General features: G+C 37.9%; 1 protein-coding gene across 3 annotated transcripts in view; it reads left to right on the top strand.

The window, feature by feature from the left end:
- Window positions 1-23,142, top strand: part of dip2a (disco-interacting protein 2 homolog A) — a 134,697-nt gene that overhangs the window by 76,637 nt on the left and 34,918 nt on the right. The window contains exons 3-14 of one of the 3 annotated variants that reach the window (XM_073854889.1): window positions 66-185; window positions 1,647-1,766; window positions 8,376-8,621; window positions 13,595-13,726; window positions 17,325-17,357; window positions 18,146-18,265; window positions 19,276-19,473; window positions 19,678-19,769; window positions 21,579-21,689; window positions 22,017-22,140; window positions 22,224-22,333; window positions 22,446-22,548. In XM_073854889.1, the coding sequence (XP_073710990.1) occupies window positions 66-185; window positions 1,647-1,766; window positions 8,376-8,621; window positions 13,595-13,726; window positions 17,325-17,357; window positions 18,146-18,265; window positions 19,276-19,473; window positions 19,678-19,769; window positions 21,579-21,689; window positions 22,017-22,140; window positions 22,224-22,333; window positions 22,446-22,548 (1,509 nt within the window). Of the gene's footprint in view, window positions 1-65; window positions 186-1,646; window positions 1,767-8,369; window positions 8,622-13,594; window positions 13,727-17,324; window positions 17,358-18,145; window positions 18,266-19,275; window positions 19,474-19,677; window positions 19,770-21,578; window positions 21,690-22,016; window positions 22,141-22,223; window positions 22,334-22,445; window positions 22,549-23,142 lie in introns of all 3 variants that reach the window. The other 2 variants (XM_073854890.1, XM_073854891.1) reach the window with 2 other exon arrangements.

Here is a 23,142-nt window from a genome sequence, read left to right on the forward strand (position 1 = left end):
ATCAGTCTGGAGGCCATGGTTTCACCTCATGTCATAATGTATTTGACTCTTCTGTTTGTGTGCAGGTGTGGATTCATCTCTACAGATAGAGCACAGAATCCAAACAACATCACAGGCGAACCCTGCGGGCTCTAAACACAATAAATCCCGCGTGACAAACTCAAGGGATGAACGCTTTAGATCAGGTAGGATCATCTCTCTGTTGGACTCTGAAGATGTTTGTGGTGGATTTTTATTGTCAGATGATGTTAAAGGACATTTAAAGAGTTGTCTCTTGAATAGGGGTGTCACGATTCTCCAAATCCTCGATTCGATGACATTTTCGATTCTAAGGTCACGAATCTATTCGATTCTCGATTATTTTTACATTTTTTAAGACAACAAATGATAGGCCATTATTATTTATTATTATTATTATTATTATTATAGTTTCACATTAACATGCACATTGCGTACTTTACCTCGCATGGGGGTTTGTGGGCTTCACTTTACGCAAGAGGGCTTGTAGAGAGAGGATTCTTCTTGCACGCATATGGACTTAATGCGCACGTCTTGGACTCCTAGCATCTGAAATAAAACCGGTGCGTCATAAGCAGCTGCGCTTCTCTCTGTCTCACGTGCACGCGCTCTCACATCTATCCGAAATATAAACATAAAGTAAAGTAGTAATCCTTACGTATTTGTTTAGTTTTATGCGTTTCATGCGAGCTGAGGCAAACTATCCCTTTTGCTTAAAATATAACCCGCTGCATCTTGGGGGCTCTCTCGCGCACATGCAGAGAGCTGGGCTCTGTCTGAAGATCAGTAGGTAGTAATCCTGTTTATGATATGCATTTCAAGGAGTTGTAGCAATACATCCCTCGTGTTTAAAATATAAATCGCGTTCCGCTGGATCGATGTTTTTAAAGGCACCTCTGAGAGGTTTATTTCCCCCCGCTTGGCAAGCCGACCGGACATGACATGTGGGCGTGGCAGCATCGACGATCCCATTTTTTAATTCGAAGTTCAAGGTTGTGAATTAATTTCGATCGATTTCGATTTTAAATTTTAAATTTTTTAATTTTGATTTTGAAATCGTGACACCCTTACTCTTGAATGTCAATTTGGCTTGACATCTGTTTGGTGCATGTAACAGAAATGTTGGGGGGGGGGGTAATCAGGAGTTTTCTAACATTTGATTGTTTTTATGGGGTGCACTGTAACATGTCTTTATGCTTCTTAAAAAAAAATTCATATATATTACTTTAATTCTGCACCACGGTTTCCATCCTCATTAAAACAGTAAGTTCCTGGGTCTATGAAGCCCCTCTCTCAGAAATACTCAATATGCTGAGATTGGTTAGCTGTCCCAGTGTGTTATGATTGGCTGTTTCGGGAAAAAAAAACTATGCTGCGTGTTTTCGGAGGCAGGGTGTATGTAAATTTTGGCTATAGTGATGTCACTAACCCAGGAAGAGGCTCAGGTGTACAGCCGCTCGCTGTAGCTTTTTATGTGATTTTTTAAAAAGCAGATATCCTGTTGCATTAAACTTTGAGCATTGTAAGGTTTTGTTTATGCTCAAACAGCAACATTAGACACTAACTGCAGTTAAAAAGTGGATTCATAATCAACCTCACCTTTAAGATGTTTATTTCTTTATGACTAGACCTGCACACTGAAGCAGTTCAAGCGGCCCTGGCGAAGTATAAAGAGAGAAAGATGCCGATGCCATCCAAGAGACGATCTGTGTTAGTTCAGTCCTCGGTTGAAGCCTGCACACCTCCAGGTACAAACCACAACACAGATATATTTGTAATGTCATGTCACATTATTATCATTAATGAGAAGAGCTGATGGTTTTAACATTGTGTCCTCAAACAAACTCTTTCACACACTGATCACTGATCAGTTTGTCTTCATACTGTATGTCGTCTTCAGGACTTTATTAGACGACAGTTGAGCATGTGCCTTTTAGTCCCTTAAAAGGGAAGTAGGAAGACATTATTTGATGAAGAATAGACTCATTCTGCTCTTCCTCCTCCTCACCACACAGTTCCCAGAGTACAATCCCACATATCTTACATAACATCTGAATATTGAAGATGTTTAGCATACTTGTGGAGCTGTATTGACTCTCTTTAGCTTTGTCATTTCTGAGAGGGCTGTGATTTTTCAGTCCTGCAGTTTATTTTCAATCTGGTTAGGTTCTCCAGCTCAGTTTGTTTAATTATAGTTGGTGATTTTTTTGTCATTTTTAGATGTTAAGGAGTCTGTTTAAAGTGCATATAAAAATCTACACACCCCTGTTAAAATTGCAGGGTTTTGTGATGTAAAAAATGAAACCAAGAGGAATCATGTTGGAACCTGTTCCACCTTTATTGTGAAATTCCAACCTAATTATTAAAGTGAATAACAATATAAAAAAAACATTTTGGGGTGGCAAGTACAAATTTTACAATAACCAGGCTGCATAAGTGTTCACACCCCTAGACTAATACTTATTTAAAGCACCTTTAGATTTTATCACATCATGCAATCCTAATGAGTTCACTAGTTTGCACTTACAAATAATTCAGAACAGAGTTATTAATATGCGTATTTGGCGTGCTGTCCGAGGAGAGGGCTCCGAGCTCGTTAATGGCCTGAGCCCGGAGCGCTTCCTGGCGGGGAGAGGGTTCCGGGCTCAGCCTTAGGCCCGAACCCAGAACAATCCCCCCTGTTCTGGTTAGTAAGGTGACTTAGGCAATCGTGCGGAGAAGGGGAGGTGGAGGGATGCTGAAACTATAGAGGAATGAGTTGATTTCCAGTCTGTATAGGTTTCTGTTGATGCCGATCAGGTGGACACATGATTGCTGATTGTCGACAGCTGGTCGTAGGTGAGATGATTAGGTTGATTATTTGAACTTGCTCCTTCCGAACTTATAATAAAACATCATTAATAAAACATCATTAAATGTCAATCAGTTTGGCACATCTTGCAATTTTTTGTCATTTTTTTCTTGCATTTTAGGTGTATGTCCTGGTTTGTTGTGCCATATTTTCTTCACTTGTTGATTATTGTCTTTATAGTGTTTCATGGTATATTAAATGTCTTGGAAATGTTTTGTAACCCTCTGATGATTGATATTTTTCAACAATGAGATCCTGTACCTGCTGAGTAAGCTCTCTGTAGCCCATGGCTTGTTCAGATGGAGGTTACCAAACTGATAATCTTTTAAAGTGCCCATATTATGAAAAACTAACTTTTTCTGGGTTTTGGGGTGTTCATTTGTGTCTCTGATGCTCCCACACGCATACAAACTTGGAAAAAAATCCATCCATGCTGTTTTGAGTGAAATACAGGTTTCTGAATGTCCTCTGCCTTAAGTCTCAGATTACACGAGTTCAAACTCAGCTCCTAAGTGACGTAACTAGCTGTTTCGTCACATTCCGTTTGAATTTACCCGCCCACCACCCCACTCGCAGGTCTCCACCCACCAGGTAACTAGAGAGCACAGAGAGCAGTCACTTCGCTGATACCCTCTAGGCTGATATCATGTCTCACGGAAATAACAGCGCTATTTGGATATTATGGATTATACTCCCGCCTACTTTTAAAAACAAAGTTTTAACGCGTGTTTATTTTAACCTAAAGAGTAATCTTATATACAGTGTGTTACGACGCAAATAGCCGATTGTAGGCGATAAGACGTTCATGCGAAATCTGATGTAAACAACAGACTATGTATCTATATTTCACGGATTATACGCATTTGTGGACAAAAATGGTCATTGGATGTATTTGATTGGACTTTCATGGATTATTCACACATCTGAAACAGACTTGATTCGATTCGCGATCGGTATATCAACACAAAAGGTAAGAAGTCACGTTTATATTTTGCATGTTGTCATCTTCTGTCACAAAATACTACATTTATGATGCTAGAGCATCTGTATCTCAAAACAGAGATCATACATTGATGCTAATCCCGTAAATTATACCTTTTAAATGTATAGTAATGTTAATATTATTGTTTGTAGACAGTAGGCTATATAGATATTTTTTTGTAGGCTAGATAGTTTGCAGCGTGGTTTCGAAAGTAAAAAAAAATTTAACGGCGTTATTTTACAATTCTACATGAACTAAGTAATAGTGCTTTGCCAAACTAAGTGTTTTGCCAAACTAACCGAGACCGGGCCTTACCGACCCGGCTTTTCTGAAGAGGCTAACGTACGTTACCTCCGAGTCTCTGATCACTTTCCCAAGATACGGTCCGGACCTCCCGCTAGCTTCTAGCAATTAGCACGCGGTCCACAAGCAGTATACATCCCCCGCCGGGTCTAAATTTATGTCATTTGCTAAAATAATGCGTTTGAAAATGTTTTATAACGGGAATATGTTAGCATTGTCCAGGGAAAACGAGTGTATTGTTAAAACTGCTACATCACAATTTACTCTGTAATCATTTTGTGTCATGAGTTTCTTCTCCTGGAGTGTACTTATTAGTGATACTTTTCTGCATGATTTGCCTGTTGGCAACATAAACCGTTAATAATAATAATATATAAAATAATAACACAGTATGGTCTGTACTGCTCACGATATAACTATGCACGCGCACATGACGTTAGTAGTGGGGCGTGATCAAAGGAGCAGCAGCTCATAAATATGTAATGACTAGCTCAAAACGGCACAATCCGAAATGCCCTGAAACAGAGGCTCCTAGAGATGTGTAACAATCTTTTTCTACAAGCTATTTCAAGCAAACAACTTTTGAAACATGCTTTATGGAACTCATACACCTATTTAACTTGTGGAAAAGCAGTCATAAGATGGGCACTTTAAGACCAGTCACACTTTATTGAGGGTTAACTAGTCATTTTAACTTAAATCTGAATGTGATTGGTTGATTCTGAATACTGCCACAATCCCTATTAAAAGGGTGTGCACAATCAGGTGATTGTAGGGTAGAGCGGGGCACAACCTAACGCTTTTTGGTTTTGGCTCAATTATTCAAAAAATATTTAAATTTGATTAGTTATATTTTTACACAAGCAACACACACATCTCTGCTACAAATGAACATTTGAAGTTTGTTTCTAATATTTACCATTCTTGGACAATTACAATTACACAATTAAACTTGACAGAAGTGCAAACGTTACAACTTACCCCATAGGTGGGGTTAATAGTAACAGACAGGGGGTTAGTTGTAACACTTGCTAAAAATTAAGTTTACAGGCAAATATTTCAATACTATTTTGTCTGTATACGTGAAGTGGATATTGTTTATATATTTGTCTATAATAGACAGGTATCCACACTGTATTCATTCATCCAGCCCTTTTCTAACAATAGTTCAATTAAAAATGGATACAAATGTCTAAATATGTGAGAAAAAGCAGCACATGTTATAACAAAACATTTTTTAAATGTGACCCAGTCTGTAATAACCATACTAGTTTCAAAAATCAAATTAATGAGCATCAAAGTCTGATTTTAGCCATTCATTTCATTATGATTTCAGTCTTTGACATGACTTTATTGAATCAATATTAAAGATATGAACAAAAATAAATTGGACACACGATTTTTGATAAGACAGGCACATTTATTTTGTTGTCAGCCAGCAATCATTCGTGTGTAGCCTATTTAAAACAACGGCAAGAATTACGCTAACGTTAGCGGTTTTCATATCGTTAGTGCTGAGGTGTTAGTTGTAACACAGCGTTACAATTAACTCCGCTGGGTCAAAATATTTTGAAGCCCACCAAAAAAGTTGCTAAGAGCTGCAGACATATTTCAAAACGATGCTATGTTTTAGTCAACAACAGATTAATATGACATAGCATTGGATTTGGTTTCTTACACACAACTTAGAAACCGAAAAAACATATGATGAAAAAATTTACTTACATGCCACCAATAAAAACACTCGTTCATCAATAACATTATACATTTACAATAATTGTGGGAGATTGTCTTTTGGCAGCGTGAAAAAATACCGTAAACCAAAACACAACAATGTAAACAGTCTGTGTTACAGGTAACCCCACGTTAGTTTTTGCCCCGCGCTCCCCTACTGATTTTTAATTTTCCCCCTAAATGATTCCTATTGTTATTCACTTTAATATATAGGTAGACATTTCACAACAAAGGTGGAACAGGTTTTGACATGATTCATCTTAGTTTTTTAAATCACCAAAAATTCAGCAGATTCTCTTTCAGGTACTGTGATGACTTTACAGTAACACTGCAGACTGACTGAATTTAGTTGGGTTGATTTTTTTTTGTCTGGATCTGGTCTGCTTTGTAAACACTGTCTGATTTTCTGTCTATTTTTGATGTAGTAAACTATTAGCTATTGATCTGTGTGTTCGAAATCTGAGATAGATCATTTATCTGTTGAGCTCCTAAAGACAGAGAGTTTTAGTAGAATGATTATTCTGGTAACGGTCAGGTTGTCACTGTCAGTTCATTGCAATTTGTGCACTAAAGTAAAAAAAAATATTTATCTTTGTTTGTTTTTTGGACAATTTAAATGGATAGTTCACCCAAAATATGGGTATAATCATTTATCAAAAATTTGTCATTTGATTTTTAACAGAATAATAAAACTCTGGTTAGTAACGACATGAGGGCGAGTAAACTATCCCTTCCAACTTCTGATGATATAGCACAGATGTTTTAGCTATATAATGTGTGATTAATTAATGGACATCTGCTGTTTTCTGTGGAATATCGTGATAATATATTTATAATGGGTAAATGATGTAATCATGTGTGTGTGTGTTATAACAGTACGCTTGATCTCTGACCACATCAGCGTGACATCATACAGATTTTCCAGCTGAACTCTGGGATCATCTCATCACTGTGATATTTTGGGTTTGGCGAAAGAATAATCCCATTTCCCATATGTGTGTCATCTGTACACTATGTTTATATGTGAACACTTTTTACACCTGGTCACTTCATGTGTTTTCTCTGATCGACTTCTTAAAACTGTTCCATTCAGGCACATAAATACGTCTTGGCAAAACGGATATCAATCCGATGTACTCCCGCGCAAAATGCAAGTAACTATTCATTACTCCGCCTTAAAAAACGTAAGATGATGCTTATGCAACAAAAGGCAGCACTTACTGTTGTGCAGGGGATGCGCCTCCCCTTGCTCGGCGTGTGCTGGATCGGGCAGTACATAACAGTGTGACTTGTGCGCCGCGATGATTTACAGCATAGCGGGGAAAATTGCTTCACAAAACGCTCTATCAAAGTTTTATCTCTTTGTTTAATATAATCGAGTTTGTCAATGGACTATTTTTTGGTTTTAGAAAGCTTTTTTATCCACTGCCCTCGCTCCATAAAGCAATAAGGGTGTCGTCTTTGTTTTTTTTTTGGCTCTCTTTCAGCTATCTTGCGAGTGACGTGCTTACGTTTGGGAGGAGTAAAGCGCTGACATATGTGGCTTTATCAACCAGATGTATTTGCACTTGTCTTGCTTCCCAGACCACCTCCTGAAGTGGTTTGAGCGATCGGATTTAAATACGTCTCGGAAATGTTTCGGAGGGCATTTACACCTAGTCTTTTTATGATCGGGCAGCTATCCGATCAGAGAAACTGCATAAAGTGGCCAGATTTAAAAAGCCCCCTATGTTTTGCATGATAGGTAACAATAATAAGAGTTATGTCATTTTTTCATTGTTTAATGTCATTATTCTTCTTCCTGTTGATTTGAGAGATTTTAAGAGGTTTTAAGATCCTTATCATCTGGATGTTACATAATGTTGAGAAGCTACAAAAGAGTTACAGTATATCAAATATAATATAGTTGTTACCATGGCAACTATTTGGAATTCATATATCTCTGTGTGTTTTTCTTCACTGTTTATCTGTGGGAGTCACAAATGATTTTTTCTGGACCTGTGATCTCTCATCTGTGACCTGCCTAGAAAAGTTCATTCAAAACATGTGCTACAGTAATTCATTCCTAAACAGATTTATTGTAATTTTATATATTGGGTTTTTAGGCTTGACTAAAGGTTATTTAATCATCATCCAGAACCCATCAGTATCTTTTTGCAGTCATGTCATTGAATGGATTTATACCAAATTTAAACAAAAAATGTGAATTTTGAAAACCATATATTTCATTTAGAAACAGAACATTGGTAGTCAATAGCGTTCATAATACAAGTTATAATACATATGATGTCATTTGGTAAAGGTGGTATTCACGCTAAATTTGTTTTGTGTAAGAGTCATACAATCACTGTTAACATAATGTAATGTAACATAATTTTTCCTGAAGACTATTGTTCACAGCCTGAATCAGTATATCTAATTGTAGATCACTCAGTCCTACTGATAAGTGTCACCTGAGCATCACTGAATCGTATTCTTGACCTCCAGATACGTCCTCAGCGTCGGAGGATGAGGGTTCGCTGCGTCGACAGGGACGGATCGCCTCCTCTTCCCCGTACCAGGCGCAACCTCGTGTAGAACATTGGTTTAACAAAGTCATCCAGGGCTCGTCCACGTCATCGTCCGCCTCCTCCACCTCCTCCCATCCCGGAGGAAGATCTCATCTGACCACGAACGCCACCTCATCCTCAGCTGCTACTGTACTGGCCGACCTCATGGCTCACAATCAGATAGGTTAGTATCCGCATCTCCTCGCTACTGTCGAAATATGTTTAGATGTTAAGTGATGAAGAGATCTTCTCAGCCTCAGACCTCCTACTGTCATTGACCGTCTGGTGCGTATTGCACACAAAACAAAAGCACGTTCTTCGTCTTACAAGCTCTAATCTTAAAACAGCTTATCTGAATCAGTTTACACTTGTGATTACAAGATTGCAGGTTAAATTACTGAATTTCTTATAGTTTTTGTTGTGATCAGAATGATGTGAGTTACGGTAACACTCTGCTTTATATGTCTGTGAAATAATCATTATTTATTACTTTTGATTAGGGCAGATTGTGTTTCCTGTAAAAACTTTAACTGACACTGTCAGACATACTGTATGTGTGCTGTAGTTTAATTTACTTTATTTCACAGATCTTAAATATATAATAAAATAAGCTGGTCATGTTGGTCATGTTACACGTCAGTCAGGGGGTTATCTGTCTGTCTAACGCCTCGTTTAGACCACCAGCAAGCAACTTTCTCACTGTGTTGTCCGTCTCTGTCAATGAGGCGTATCTAAATCTGTCTGTCATAAACAAATGAGTACTGTCCACTTCAGTAACTGATGAGAGAAGGATGACGTGATCTCCACTGCTTCGTTGTCATTGGTATTGTCGCTCCTGAAAATCGCTCATTATTTGCATAAAGTTAAACTTTTCTTAACTTTCTTGCACAAAGCGGTCACTTTTGCTCGTGGTGCCGGAAGTCGCCAAGCTTCCATTGAAATGAATGAGATCACGTCGCTCTGCTACTGCTAGTCGCTGGCGGATTGAATGGGGCGTAAGTGAGCATTTTTTAAAGGTCACGTTCTTTCTGATCCCATAGTGTGCAATGTTGCTATGATAGCATAAATAATACCTGTAAAATGATAAAGCTCAAAGTTCACTGCCAGGCGATATAGATGGTTTCAGCAGTAACAACATAAACACGCGGCTTTCGTGGTCATCACGTAACTTCCGGTAAACTCTGCGAAGAATAAATAACAACAAAGTCCTTTTAAAGTAGTTTATTTATGTAACAAGCAAAATAAACAACACGTAGATTACATAGGAAGCCAAAACATTTGTTATTTTCGACGTGGTATTTGTTCAAGAGTTCAGTTTTAGCAACTAGTCTAGACCATTAAACAAACAGAAACCGAAAGTAAAGTCCGGACCAGACGCTTATCGCATCACCGCACGTGTGCCCGATGAAACGGTCTATATTTTCTTTAACAGAATTTGCCTTTCAAAGCCTACAGCGAACGGCCCGTTTGGACATCAGTCAGTCTACTTCCTGCTTTAAACTCCGCCCACAGGAATACGTCAGTCGCCAGCTAAGCTAGCAGCAAGCTAAGCTGCTGTTAAATCACAACACACAAAACATACTACACAATCAAAACTCGTTACGTATTTCTGTTGGAGGGACTTCATAGAACAAGGAAGACATCAGCCTGTTTTGAGGACAGTGAAAACAGAGTATACAGATAATTTAATTGTGTGAAAAATACAGCGTTTTTTTAGACGTGAAACATGAACACATGTTATATTGCGCACTGTAAACACAATCAAAGCTTCAAAAACACAGAAAGAACGGGACCTTTAAACAAAATAAGTTTTTGTAGACTGTGATTTGCTTCATTTGCTGGTGGATTTATTGGTCGTTCATTGGTTGGTTCTAGCTCAGTGTGAATGATGTGTTTGTCTAAGCTGGTGTTTTCAGTAGGTGTTGTTCACTGATCTCAGAGCATTCAGTGCTGTTTCTTTAGCTCTTATTATCCAGTAAAGTGGACCCGTAAGTGTGTCTGTATTGTTTATGTCTGGGCTCAGTGTAAAGATGCCTTCAATGACATTCATCTCTACAGTGGTTTATTTGTGCATGAAATCGGTGTACTTTACTGCTCTGTGTCTAGTAATGATAAGATCTGGGTTGCATGCTGCATACCTGCTTTATTATTTTTTTTATTTACAGTGTTGGAGGTAATATCTATCTACAGATAAATCCAGCTTTGACTTCTTTAGTTTGATTTATTCTGGGCTTTGTTCTCTAAGAGTCTTGTTAAGGCAATAGTTTACTCAAAATTACAATCCTCAATGAGTTGCTTTCTAACATTAAACACAGGAAGCAGTTTGGTAGATTTCTGAATGAGCAACATTTAGGCCGTGTGTCCGCCAGTGTTTTTGCCTGTGGCCAGCGTGTGTTTTTAGTTGTTTGTAATGGATCGAAGTCAAGTTGAAAAATGTTACAAGTTTAAAAATGCCGGGTTTGTCAAAGTCACTTTCACTCAGCCGCCCAATCACAGGAGAGAGGGGCGGGACAAATACCACACCAACCAACCGGGCGTTATACAGTGACTGACTGATAAACAAAACAGAAGTATCAGCTAAAAAACATCTCAGCTGAAGAAATGCTGCTGATTGCCCACAGTCAACGTTTTTAAAGAGCGTCTTGGGTCGGTAGCACCAGCTGGGCGTAAACCCGGTCATAAGACTAGTCTTACGTCCTACGTAGAATTTACACCTGATGCATCATCTAGGCATAGCAGACGTCTGAGACTAAATCTTAAGGAAAAATTCACATTATAAGCAACTTTGTCACTGTGTGTCGCTCGTTTCATTCAAAAGAGGCGTTTCTAAATCTGGTTGTCATAAACAAATTGGTACCGTCCACTTCAGTAACTGTTGAGAGAAGAATGACATGAACTCCCCTGCTTCGTTTTCATCGGTATTCGCTCCCGAAAGTCGCTCATAATTTGCATAAAGCAAAACATTTCTCAACTTTGTCGTTGAGACAAATTAAAAATCATATTTTAATTTGTGTACAAATTGCACAATTATGGTGATATCCAGATACATGTCAATAAATATTGTTGAGTCATCTAATCAATAAAAAGAAAACGCTCCCTGAGGAGTTTATACCTCAAATTCATATTTCCGCTCTACACTGGGTGGCAATCTTGCCCAACTTAAACACTGACGCATTCACTCAACACTAAAAACAGTGTGTACGTTTTGATGGCTCTGAATATGATCTCTTACAAAAGTTATTCACAAAAATGGAATTGTCTCCGCTTTTAGCAAAAAAATCTGAAAGGTGATAAGAGAACAAACGAAGGTAGGATAAAAGTTTTTTGTTGTTGTTGTTGTTGTTTAAAAGCGGATGGTCTGTTCTTTCATTTGATATTTTATGTTTCTTTAAAGAAGATATTTTTCTGCAAGGCATTAAACTACAACTGGGTGGCAACTTTAAAAAAAACGCTGATGGGGAAAGAGTTAAGCATGCTTCCAAGCATATTTGATCATCACTTCAACAGTTACACAATATAAATTTTAAAATATATAAATGTATAAATTAGATGAATGTCGGTTTATAAATAAACACCACAGTCTTAAATCATATTTTCATTGTGTCTTTGCTGCATCTGTGTTGCAGCTACACTTGATTCTGAGGAACTACTTTGTTTGGCGGAAGGGTAATATTTGTACTAATATAATTACAGCTTATTTGTGTTTCATTTTGTGAAACCCTGCTATGCATATGAAGTAACCGTTTAATAAAAGCAATAAACCCCGTGAAGCAGTGGGGTTACAGTGCATTTTATAACAGCTAAGGGGGTTTTAGGCACTCCGGTTCACGTAATGCCTTTTGTAAGGTAATAAACGGGAAAGGCTTTCATTTCGTTAATTTGCAGGTTTGATGGGTCTGCACGTGACGCACGCATCTTGAGGGACAGCGCACTTGTAAATGTGTGAGAGGAGGGAAAGCTGTCAGTTGTCATCTATTAGCTGGCGGCAGTAAATGTGAGTTTGCAACCATAGCGACACGAATACGCGGAGATGCGCATCGTCTACCCTGAACGTATCTGCGCCTGGTCGTAGTATTAGATGGTGCAACAGGCGTAACATTTTTTTCACAAAGCCAAACATAGGTAAGCCCGATTTAGTGCTTACACTCAACTTTTTACGTCCAGCTGGTGCAACCGGCTGTTGAAATGTTTTGGTGGACACACTGCCATAGAGATATTCATGTTATTAATTAATTTTAAAGGGGACCTTTAATGCAAAATTCACTTTTACATATTGTTTGAACATCAGTGTTTGTTGGCAATGCGTGTACACAACCACCCTATAATGATAAAAACCCACCTCTTTTTCAAAAACCCATTAAACCTCAAAAGTCTCATGCTTAAGCTCCTCCCACACTCGGCCGTATCAGCATAGTCTCCACCCTGAGTGAGTTGTACACTGTCTTCTATTGTCTCCACGCCAGAGCAGCTGTAGCAACATCAATGTTTTGTGAACAATTGAGGTGTTTTGTTGTTGGATGTAAGTTTGGTTTCGCACTGCACGCATTAGCAGTGTATTAGAGAGGTCACTTTCCAAGTATGGGTTACAATGCAATGGTCTTTACGAGATTTTCAATTTTTGGTTCAAGTGTATTCAAATGACTTTATTTTACATACATTTATGAGCCGTTACATTAACCTTTCTAGTAGCTTATTTTATATAACTTTAATTTGTTTTATTCACACTTCTGGGTTTTGTTTACGAGGCTGGGAGCAGCAGCTCATTTACGCAAATAAAGAGATACACACCCAAAACCTAATTTTTTTTAACATGATATAATAAATGATCTGTAGGGTGGTTTGAGCTGACAGACAGACAGACACATTCTGGGGACACCTCAGACTTTTGTAAAAAGCGGCATAATAGGCTTCATTTGATTGGAGGGCAGACACACTTGATATTTAATTATGGGACATACTACAAGCCAAGGCAAGAGACCAACAGAATATCTTGTTGCTGGCCTCTGATATTAAGTGTAGATACAGTGTTGATTCAGGCTGTTGTGAATATTGATACTGTGCAAATAATGTAACCACAACACACCAAATCCTAATAAACAATCCACTTGTGTATATTTTGACCTCCACTCACCTTTGACCTTTGGCACCTCATGACAGACAACCACAGTACCCCACCGGATGTGACAGGCCTGTCGGAGCGCTCGATGCATGCGGAGCGTCCACAGGTAGCATCGGTTCGAGGGATCCCACCTGGATTCATGCAAACCAGCATCATGGAGACGGCTGATGGTAAGTCTTCTAATGCTTTAGCCTGCTGTTGCCATGACAGCAGAGCATCTTCATATCTCATACCTCGTATCTTTTCTATAAGGAAGAGTGAAAATTATTTCAGATCTTTTTTTTACATTGATCACAGTATTAATAGCTCTGTTCCAAAACCTTGTGCACTGACTCGCTAATGTAGGCAGCTGTTCTTGAAGGCAACCTCCCAATCTGAAACATAAGCTGATAAGACACTGAAAGGGAAACAAAACCTGTGTGGAGCACAAACTGTGCTGCTGACTTGAATCAACATTGATTTAAAATTTTGTTGTTAGCATGTTGCTAAGGTAAAAGCGTGACACTTCTGTAAATTTTCCCTGCACACTTTAGAAAAATTGGGCCTAAATAAGAAAGAAGTGAAAATATATTATCATAATGTTGATGCATGCCTTTTAAAAACACAATTGCGGAATATTAAGACTTAAAACACTTAGGAAGATAGGAAGCTCACTAAGTTTTCAAACAGAGCTAATGAGATTAAAATACAGTTCACATATGTTTTATAGAAATTAATAAAAAAAAATTGCTTGCTTTGTGTCTTTTCCTGCTTGTCCTAGCCACGTGTCTTTATATCATTGGCACATGCAACAGTATTCACCTGCAAACGGCAAAAATAAATTTCTCTGGCCAAAAATATATTTGAAATAGATGCTAAATACATTTTGTAAAATGTTTAGCTCAATTGAATATATTTTTAAATTTGGAAATATTTTTAGTTTTAACCTTCATATATCAACACATATTACAAAATGTATTTCAAGGGCAAGCAAATACATTTCTAATTTTAAAATGTATTTTAAATATATGCTAAATACAAGTTAATTTTATAAAGTATATTTTTATTTAAAATATATTCAATTTTAACCTTTTTAAAACAGGTTTGTAACATAAACAAAGTTTTTCTTCCAATGCGACGTGAATGTATTTCCTTGGGTTGAAATAGATGGAGGGCTAAATATATATTTTTAATGCTTAAAAATGTATTTCCCTTTAAAATATATCAAAAAATGGCCAAAAAATATATCAGTGAAAAATATATTTTGTAAACATATTCCAAAATGTATTTCAACAAATATATGAAGAGTTTGGTTCCAAAACACATTAAATCTATTTTGAGTAATTTGGGTAAAACTTTGTTTTCTATAGATGGTTTCATCGGACTGGCTAGTTGCTAAACTGAACTCTTGAACAAATACCTCGTTAAAAATAACAAATGTTTTGGTTTCCTAACTAGTAATCTACGTGTTGTTTATTTTGCTTGTTATATAAATAAACTATGTTTAAAGTACTTTGTGTAAGCAATAAGGTACGAGAGGCTGTGCTGTATCGTGAATAAGTAACGGCTGAAGGGCGTTGTTAGGCACGACGCGAAGCGGAGTGCCTGCAACCCCTTCAGCCGTTACTTATTCACCATACAGCACTTGCCTCGAGTACCTTATTGCTTTTATAAAACGGTTACCACACAATATTAAAGTATAAAAAAACATTTGTGCAACTTTCATGAAGTTAAATCAATAAAAGCATTCCTTCCGCTAGAAAAAATAGTCCCTGACTGCGAACAACAACATGAAAGCTCAAATAAAAACAACAAACTGTTCTAAGACTTTGTCTCATTATATGTTTATGTGTTGCTAAGGGCGCAGTGATATTAAATAGAACCGTTGGGTGAAGCGGTCATAGCAGTGTTTTATCGTGAATAAAGCACACCTATTGACCAATCAGAATCAAGGATTGGAACTAACCGTTTTATAATGTTTTTTATTCTTAGCGGAGTTTACCGGAAGTTACGTGTTGACCACGAAAGCCTTTGTTTATGTTGTCACTGCTTAAACCGTCTATACCAAGAAAGATGAAAACCACTATTTTCTTTTACAAACTTAGATTACAAAAACATAAAAAATTCAAATCCATAATTGGATTTTCAAAGATTTATTATAAAAACTGATTTTTTCAACAAAATGCAATAAATCCATGACAAGTTTATTTTCAAAATGCTATAAATCTATTGAATCAATGTATAAATGTGCACTCATCTTTGCCTTGTTATATTCATTTAGTTGACTATAAAAAAATTAACATTAATTGCATTAATCAAATCACTTGTTATATTAATAACACTTTCATTGCTGCTGTCATCCTTGAGACGTCGTCGCTGAACTTTTTTGACAGCGATCAGCTGTAAAATGTTTTGATCCTGTTCGATTTTCGTTGACTTTGAGTAAAATAATGGAAAGTTTTTCATAAGATCCCCTGAGGTCAGTGTGTTAGCATGAATAAAGCTTGATACTGACGTGTGAAAACAAGCAACAGCCGACATTTTTCCATCTCCCGAGTGCCTCTCGCGTAAATTATTAGATGTTGATGGCTTACGTTTCTTTCCCGTCACAGAAAACCACCACAGGTTTATTAATGCCATCAAAGTATTATTTTGTTTTTGTTTGTTTGTTGATCAGGAAGTACAAGATGAGGAAAACTAGGATTCTGTGTGTATTTAACGCACCGCCATTGTTTGTTTACAATGCGTGGAATGGTGCGCTGTGATTTTTTTGAGTGGATTTATTGCATTCTGCAGAGAAGGAGGACTGGCGTTTGTCAAGGTTTGGGAAAAAGGGAGAAAAGATGAGAAAATTACACGGCGGATATTGGATTTTGCATAAAATTAAGAAATTTCCTTTTTAATACTGACCTGATACAATATTGATTTTGGTGGTAACTCTTTTTTTTTAATGCCGTTTATCGCGGTTTGGAACCAAACTCTTCATATTTTTGGCCATTTTATTGTATATTTTGAAATATGTTTTTTTTTTTTGCTTTAAGACACACATATGATCTAGCTTACACCTCAAAAGTTTTCAAACCGGGAACTTTAACAAAATACATGAAAACCCTAAAGTTTGTGTTCAGTTTTCTCTTCATCTGTGGTGTGGGTGACTGCCTAAAGCTGTTTGCAGAGGTGTGCCAGGTTTAAACACACAGAGGTATATGGATGAGATTTAAAGCTTGTGTAAGTTGAATAAAGAATATCAACTACTGCCACCTGCTGGTACAGAAAACCATCTCATCTCACTCAGGCACAGCTGAGACGTGCTGCTTGGCCACCGTCTGTTTAGTGTGCCAGGGCAACTTTGGACCCAGCTGCTGCCAACCTGCGGGCAATCTGAGCCGACCTCACAGTCTGCGCTCCTTTGTTGGCGTCGGTTGACACTTTAGTGTATGGAGAACGCTACGCAGGACATTCTGATAAATTTGTCACTCGAGTAAAACAATCACATTGCCTTTAGCAAAATGAGGGTGTTTAGATGAGACATCGCTCAGTTGTGTTCATTTAGGGTGTGCTGTCTCTTTAAGACACTGAGGTAAATATCTCACATACATGACACAAAGAAACACATGAGCCTCTCTCCTACCTGTTTCTGTGGTGTATCAGTTGTTGTGTTGAATGAATACTTGGTTCTGAGTAAGACTGACGTTACACACAGCAGCAGTTGTTTTGTTCGAGAGTGAGATTTAGTGAATCATCGTCTGTCAGAGACTCGGTGTGATGCTTTCATCCTCTCTTCTTCAGACACTGACAGAGATCATGAGGAGACCACAGAGGGTATTTATACAAGTTTTAACATTTTAATTTGTCGTCTCACCTGTGCGTCTGTTTCCTTCACAACCTCATATTTTAACCTAATGCGCCTCTTGTGTTGTTTTTTTTAATCATTCTTTTATATGTTTTTAACAGCTTTCATAACGTACTGTACTGTCAGGTTTAGCATCAGCTTTTTGGGGGGTATGTGTGTTCTGTTAATGTATATGATATGACAATGGTTTTGGGGGTGGATGTGTTTTACTCTGTGTTGTTGACATCCTTCAAGGAGCTTTAGACCTACTGTTCATTAGCTTACTCCATTGATGAGTTTTAATGATAAAAGTACTGTGGTGATTATTCCCAGCGGTTGAGAATGTAAGACAATTATATATTTACACATTTCTCAGGGGAATTAATATTTAAAGAGAAACATGATACTGTTCTCAGATCTGTTGTGTTTATCTGAATGAATACAGTGATTGAATGATTGTAGACAGAAAGCTGATGAATGACTCATAAGGTGACTCGCTGGGTACAGGCGTGTTGCTGGGCAGTCCGACTCAGTATCAGTGATGCTCTGGGTCAGGTGTTTTACTGAGCACGCTCAGTACCGTCTCTAACCGAACCCCACGAGTATACAGGCTCATATTGATTGACAGGCTGTTTGTTTGAGACTACACTCATCATTCACTGTGACCTTACCATTCATATGTGTCTCACATTCTCCATATCTCTCTCTATCTTTCTCTCTCTCTCTCTCTCTGTCCTTCTCTATCTCTCTCTCTCTATGTCAATGTCTTCATCTGAAGGTGTTCCAGTCAACAGTCGAGTTTCCTCTAAGATTCAGCAGCTCCTAAACACACTGAAAAGGCCCAAAAGACCCCCGTTACGAGAGTTCTTCGTTGATGATTTTGAAGAACTTTTGGATGGTAGGTTTTATAACAGTAAGCATTAGATAGCAAACAGAAGTCTCACTAGTGTACATGACAGGAATCAAACAACTAAAAGTCATTTACTAACCCCTATCTATAATCCTAACTCGTTATTTCACTGTGGGGATCTTCTGTATTTCATAAGAAAGGGTCACCGTTAAATTACATTTGAAAAATCCAACCTGCCAGGTTTGCCCATGATGTGTATTTGTTGATTGACATTTGGACTTGTGTGGATGTCCCTGAACATTTGACATTTTGGGATTTACACAGAAAAGCTCTTGAAAAGACTTGACCCATGAGAATGAAATGGTCATGTCAAGGTTGGGTTATCTGTGGTGGGTTGAATGAGTCACACATCCTTCCTCTCTTCACTAAATCTCTCTCTCTTTTCCATTAACAGCCATGTACAGTCACTCTTTCATATACTTTTTTTTCCATCTCAACGTGTATCCCATTTATCCAATTCTCTCTTAATGGAGATACATATAGGACGTTTCTCAAACGGAAGGCTGCATCCTCCGGAGGCTGCATATGCCATCAAATCTGGTTTATTTAACTGAGCATTACATTCACAAGTCATAAGCATATTACAACATATTACGATTAACTAAAATTAATAGTCAGCTTTTTAATTTATAATATTCTGAAGTCTTTATGATACAGCCTAGAAATGCGACCTCCTGAGGATACAGCCTTCCGATTGAGAAACGGCCAGTCTCACAAAACAGACAAGGGGAAGAAGTCTGGTCCATATTGTTGTTTTGTTACAAGTAAAGAATGGTGTAGTGATTAATGGGCATGATCATTGTAATAATTCAACAAAACAATGTTGAGTGAAAAATGTGTCTCTGAGATCAGAAGTATTATTTCACAGACATACTAAGACTCGTATCACAAACTTTGGTCAGTCGGGTGACTTAAATAAATGGGCGTGCGGTCTGAGGCTGAAGCACATAGTTTCCTATACTCCTGTGTCTGTGACTTCACTTCCTGTCTCACTGCAGTCCAGCAACCGGATCCGAACCAGCCCAAACCTGAGGGGGGTGAGATGAGACCGCTGGACGGTGAACCGCTGGGAGTGGTGACTAATTGGCCACTATCATTACTGGCGTCTCTTCATCGCTGGGGTACCACACAGCCCAAAAGTCCCTGTCTCACAGCGCTGGACAACGCTGGCAAATCTGTCTACACGCTCACATACGGTACTGACAAATCACTGCAGCTAAAAAATTCAAACCACCTGTACACATTATAACACGTTCATCATGTGATTTAAGGACACAGTTTATACCAAAATTTTTTCTGCTTGTCCAATTTTTTTTCTGATATATTCTTGTATATCCGTCATGTGTAATTAGTTTTGAATGTGTGAAACAAAGCGTAAGTTTAAGTGTGTGTATTTGTAGGGAAGTTATGGACGCGTTGTCTGAAACTGGCCTACACGCTGCTGAATAAACTGAGCTCCAGGAATGAACCACTGCTGCGGCCCGGAGACAGAGTGAGAATCACACAAACAACAAATAAAAGAGAGAGATTGACATCTTCTTCTGTAGCTACCGTAATAGGGGTTTGACGAGACACAAGATGAGAGAGACACGAGTTCACCAGAACAAAACAAGATTCAGGGTTCCAACGGGTCCTTGAAATCCTTGAAAGTTTGTGAATCTGGGGTTAAAAATTCAAGGCCCTGGGAAGTTTTTGAAAATCTACATACATAGATACAGGTTATTGAAAGTGCTTGAATCTATTTTATGTAAGAAGTTTTCTGGGAAAAAAATCCATATTATTTTCTGTGTTGTGTCGGATGATATCATAATTTTCAAGCCTTTTTTTAAGCACACGTGCTAAACTATTCGCTTTAAATGCTGCGTCTCCCTTGCTATACTTCCTGCATCCCTGTAACGCCGTCTTTGGCAATATTTCAGATAGCGATATACTTCCTGACTCCCGTGTCACCCTGTCTTTGTTGTTAAGCCTCATCATTGGTTGAATTTGATATACACATTCAGACGCACCTGGAGGCGTCCCCAAAGTGTCACAGCAGTGACGCAGCGTGAGTTCCCTCGAAAGGGAAGTGTAACAATATATCTTAAAAGGTAACAAGATGTAACCTTGCTCTCACTTAAAATGTCTCCCTACATTTAGTCCTTGAATTTGAGGGTATTGGACCTGGAAAGTCCTTGAAAGGTCCTTGAATTTGAAGTTAACTAAGGTGTGGGAACCCTGAAGATTTTTACACTTTTTATCCTCAATTGGAAAATACTCTTTTAGTCAACTGAAATCACATCATTTTGAAATGTTTTAACTAATCTAGGATTTCAGATAAGTTTAAAAGAAAACAAGTTATAAATGTTTAAGTATAGTGGAATTGAAATGTTGTGCACAAAACATTTTTCTATTTCATAAAAATATATAATAGATGTCCCATAGCAGCCTTGAAAATCAGTGGTCTTAAAGCCACAATTCTAAAAGTCAAAGTTATTTTTAAATTTGAGATATATAAATATAAAATGTGGCTTTTGTAAGCTTTTATCTTAATCATGGCCTATTTCCAAAAATGGTCACTGGGCTGCTCCAAATCATCACCTGCTATAATAATGTAGAATAAAGTAGAAAAAGCTTTATAAATAATTATTTACATGTGGTTATTACCTAGAGTATGTATCTACAAAACTTTATTAATTACATAAAAACATTGTATACACATTTGACAAAAATGTGTTTTTACTTAAAGGTTTATGCAACCGGCCACAGTAATGTTTTTAGAAAGGCATGTTTGTTAAAACTAGTGATATTTCATAATTAAACTAAGGCCTAGTCCTGGTTTAAACTTATCCCTGTCCGTGATACCACCCCATAGTGTAATATTATCAAACATTTTGTGTTATAACAAATTCCTGCAGAGGGCGCCAATGGCCTATTTATAGTTGTATTTATTTTATTTTAACATTGAGAACATGTTTCTTTTGGCCAGTCAATGTGTAAATCCACGTAATCTTTAATATTTGTCCAATTCTTTACAATAGAAAAGCGACTGTCATTCTTCAGCAGTAACATGCAGACATTTAATCACGTAAAACATTCATAGTGAGGGATTAATCTGCTAAGACGCTCACACGTTAATGATTAACAGTCAAACACAACGCGGCTCAGAATTTATTTGAAGTAAAAGATTTTGCCACAAGCTCAACTTTATGCTGATATCACGAGACAATTTTTCACCTCGACGAGAAATCTTTGTAACGTGTTAATATCATGAGATCTCGTGGCACACCCCTAGCAGCTAACTGTCCTCTGGTTTCCGTAGGTTGCACTTGTTTTCCCAAACAATGATCCTGTGATGTTCATGGTGGCGTTTTATGGATGTCTTCTGGCTGAGCTGGTACCTGTGCCAATAGAAGTGCCGCTGACTAGAAAGGTATAAACATAGACCAATGCACAACTGTAAATAAAACACAACAATGTTTTCTAATATAAAATACCAACAGCAAATGTTATAGAGTATAATGTCGGCTTTTGTATGTTATGCTCACTTCTGCTTCTCTATTGCCTCATATTAAACTGTTATATTTATACTTCAGATGGGTTAAAATGAAACAAATCACATGATATTAGTTGTGTTGCAAATCATTGGTGAATGTGCACACAGAAATACATACTGTACTGTATGTGTGTATGAGTGTTTGGTGTTAAAGAGATGGTATATTGATGTCTAATGTCTCTGTCTGTCTGTCTGTCTCATCAGGACGCTGGCAGTCAGCAGGTTGGTTTTCTGCTGGGTAGCTGTGGTGTGACTTTGGCTTTGACCTCTGATGCCTGTCAGAAAGGTTTGCCCAAAGCACAGACCGGAGAGGTGCTCACTTTTAAGGGTGGGTGGTTGAGTCCTGCAAGCTTTTGAATTACTCTACATTAAGCACTGCTTTTATATGACGTTTGTGTGTGTGTTTTACAGGTTGGCCGCGATTGCTGTGGTTTGTTACGGATGGAAAACATGTTGTGAAGCCTCCTAAAGACTGGCATCCACCAATCAGGGACGCTAGCAATGAGATCGCCTACATCGAGGTCAGAATCACACCAGTACACCTATATTTCTAATATGAATTGGTTTAATTAGATATCAGACCTAATCACTTTCTGCTTTCGCCTGTCTGTCTATCTGTGTGTCTATCTTCAGTATAAGAGCAGTAAGGAGGGCTGTACCATGGGTATCACCGTGTCTCACTCGGCTATGTTGGCTCACTGTCATGCTCTCACTCAGTCTTGTGGATACGCAGAGGGTGAGAATGTGATTTATACACACATAACACATCACTGAGATGAGTACTGCAAGTCTGATACAGTATGTGCATAGATTGAGTACATTCAAGTCTCAAGTCTGGTTCATTTATAAAGCCTTTTCCACTACAAAGTAGACCAAAGGGCTGTACTGTAAGGAAAATAGAAAAGTAATAAATAAAATGTCCCAAAAATAAAACCCATAAGAAACCTAAGAAAGAAAACAAGATAATTAAAACACATTAAACTTCAAATATCAGCAGTTAAAAGCCAAAAACCAAGCAAGTTAAAAAAATTAAGGGTGTGTCAGGATTTTGGACTGATGAACCCAAGAGCAATGATGAAGGATTAACAAAAGACTTCTATTACAATAACTAGACAAAACAAAAGCCTACGAGGGGGCAAAACACGTCAACAAGATATAAAGACAAATAGAGACTAACACAAAACTTGACTACAACTTGACGATTATACTTGACTTTGACTTTGATTTCTTGACTGGAGAACCTACAACAAGCAGACACACAACGTTACAAGAGACGAGACACTGAAGGCACATGACCCGATACACAAGGCCATGAGCCTCCACATAGAAC

The sequence above is a fragment of the Misgurnus anguillicaudatus genome, chromosome 17 (genome assembly GCF_027580225.2).
Source record: "Misgurnus anguillicaudatus chromosome 17, ASM2758022v2, whole genome shotgun sequence".
Lineage (NCBI taxonomy): Eukaryota > Metazoa > Chordata > Actinopteri > Cypriniformes > Cobitidae > Misgurnus > Misgurnus anguillicaudatus.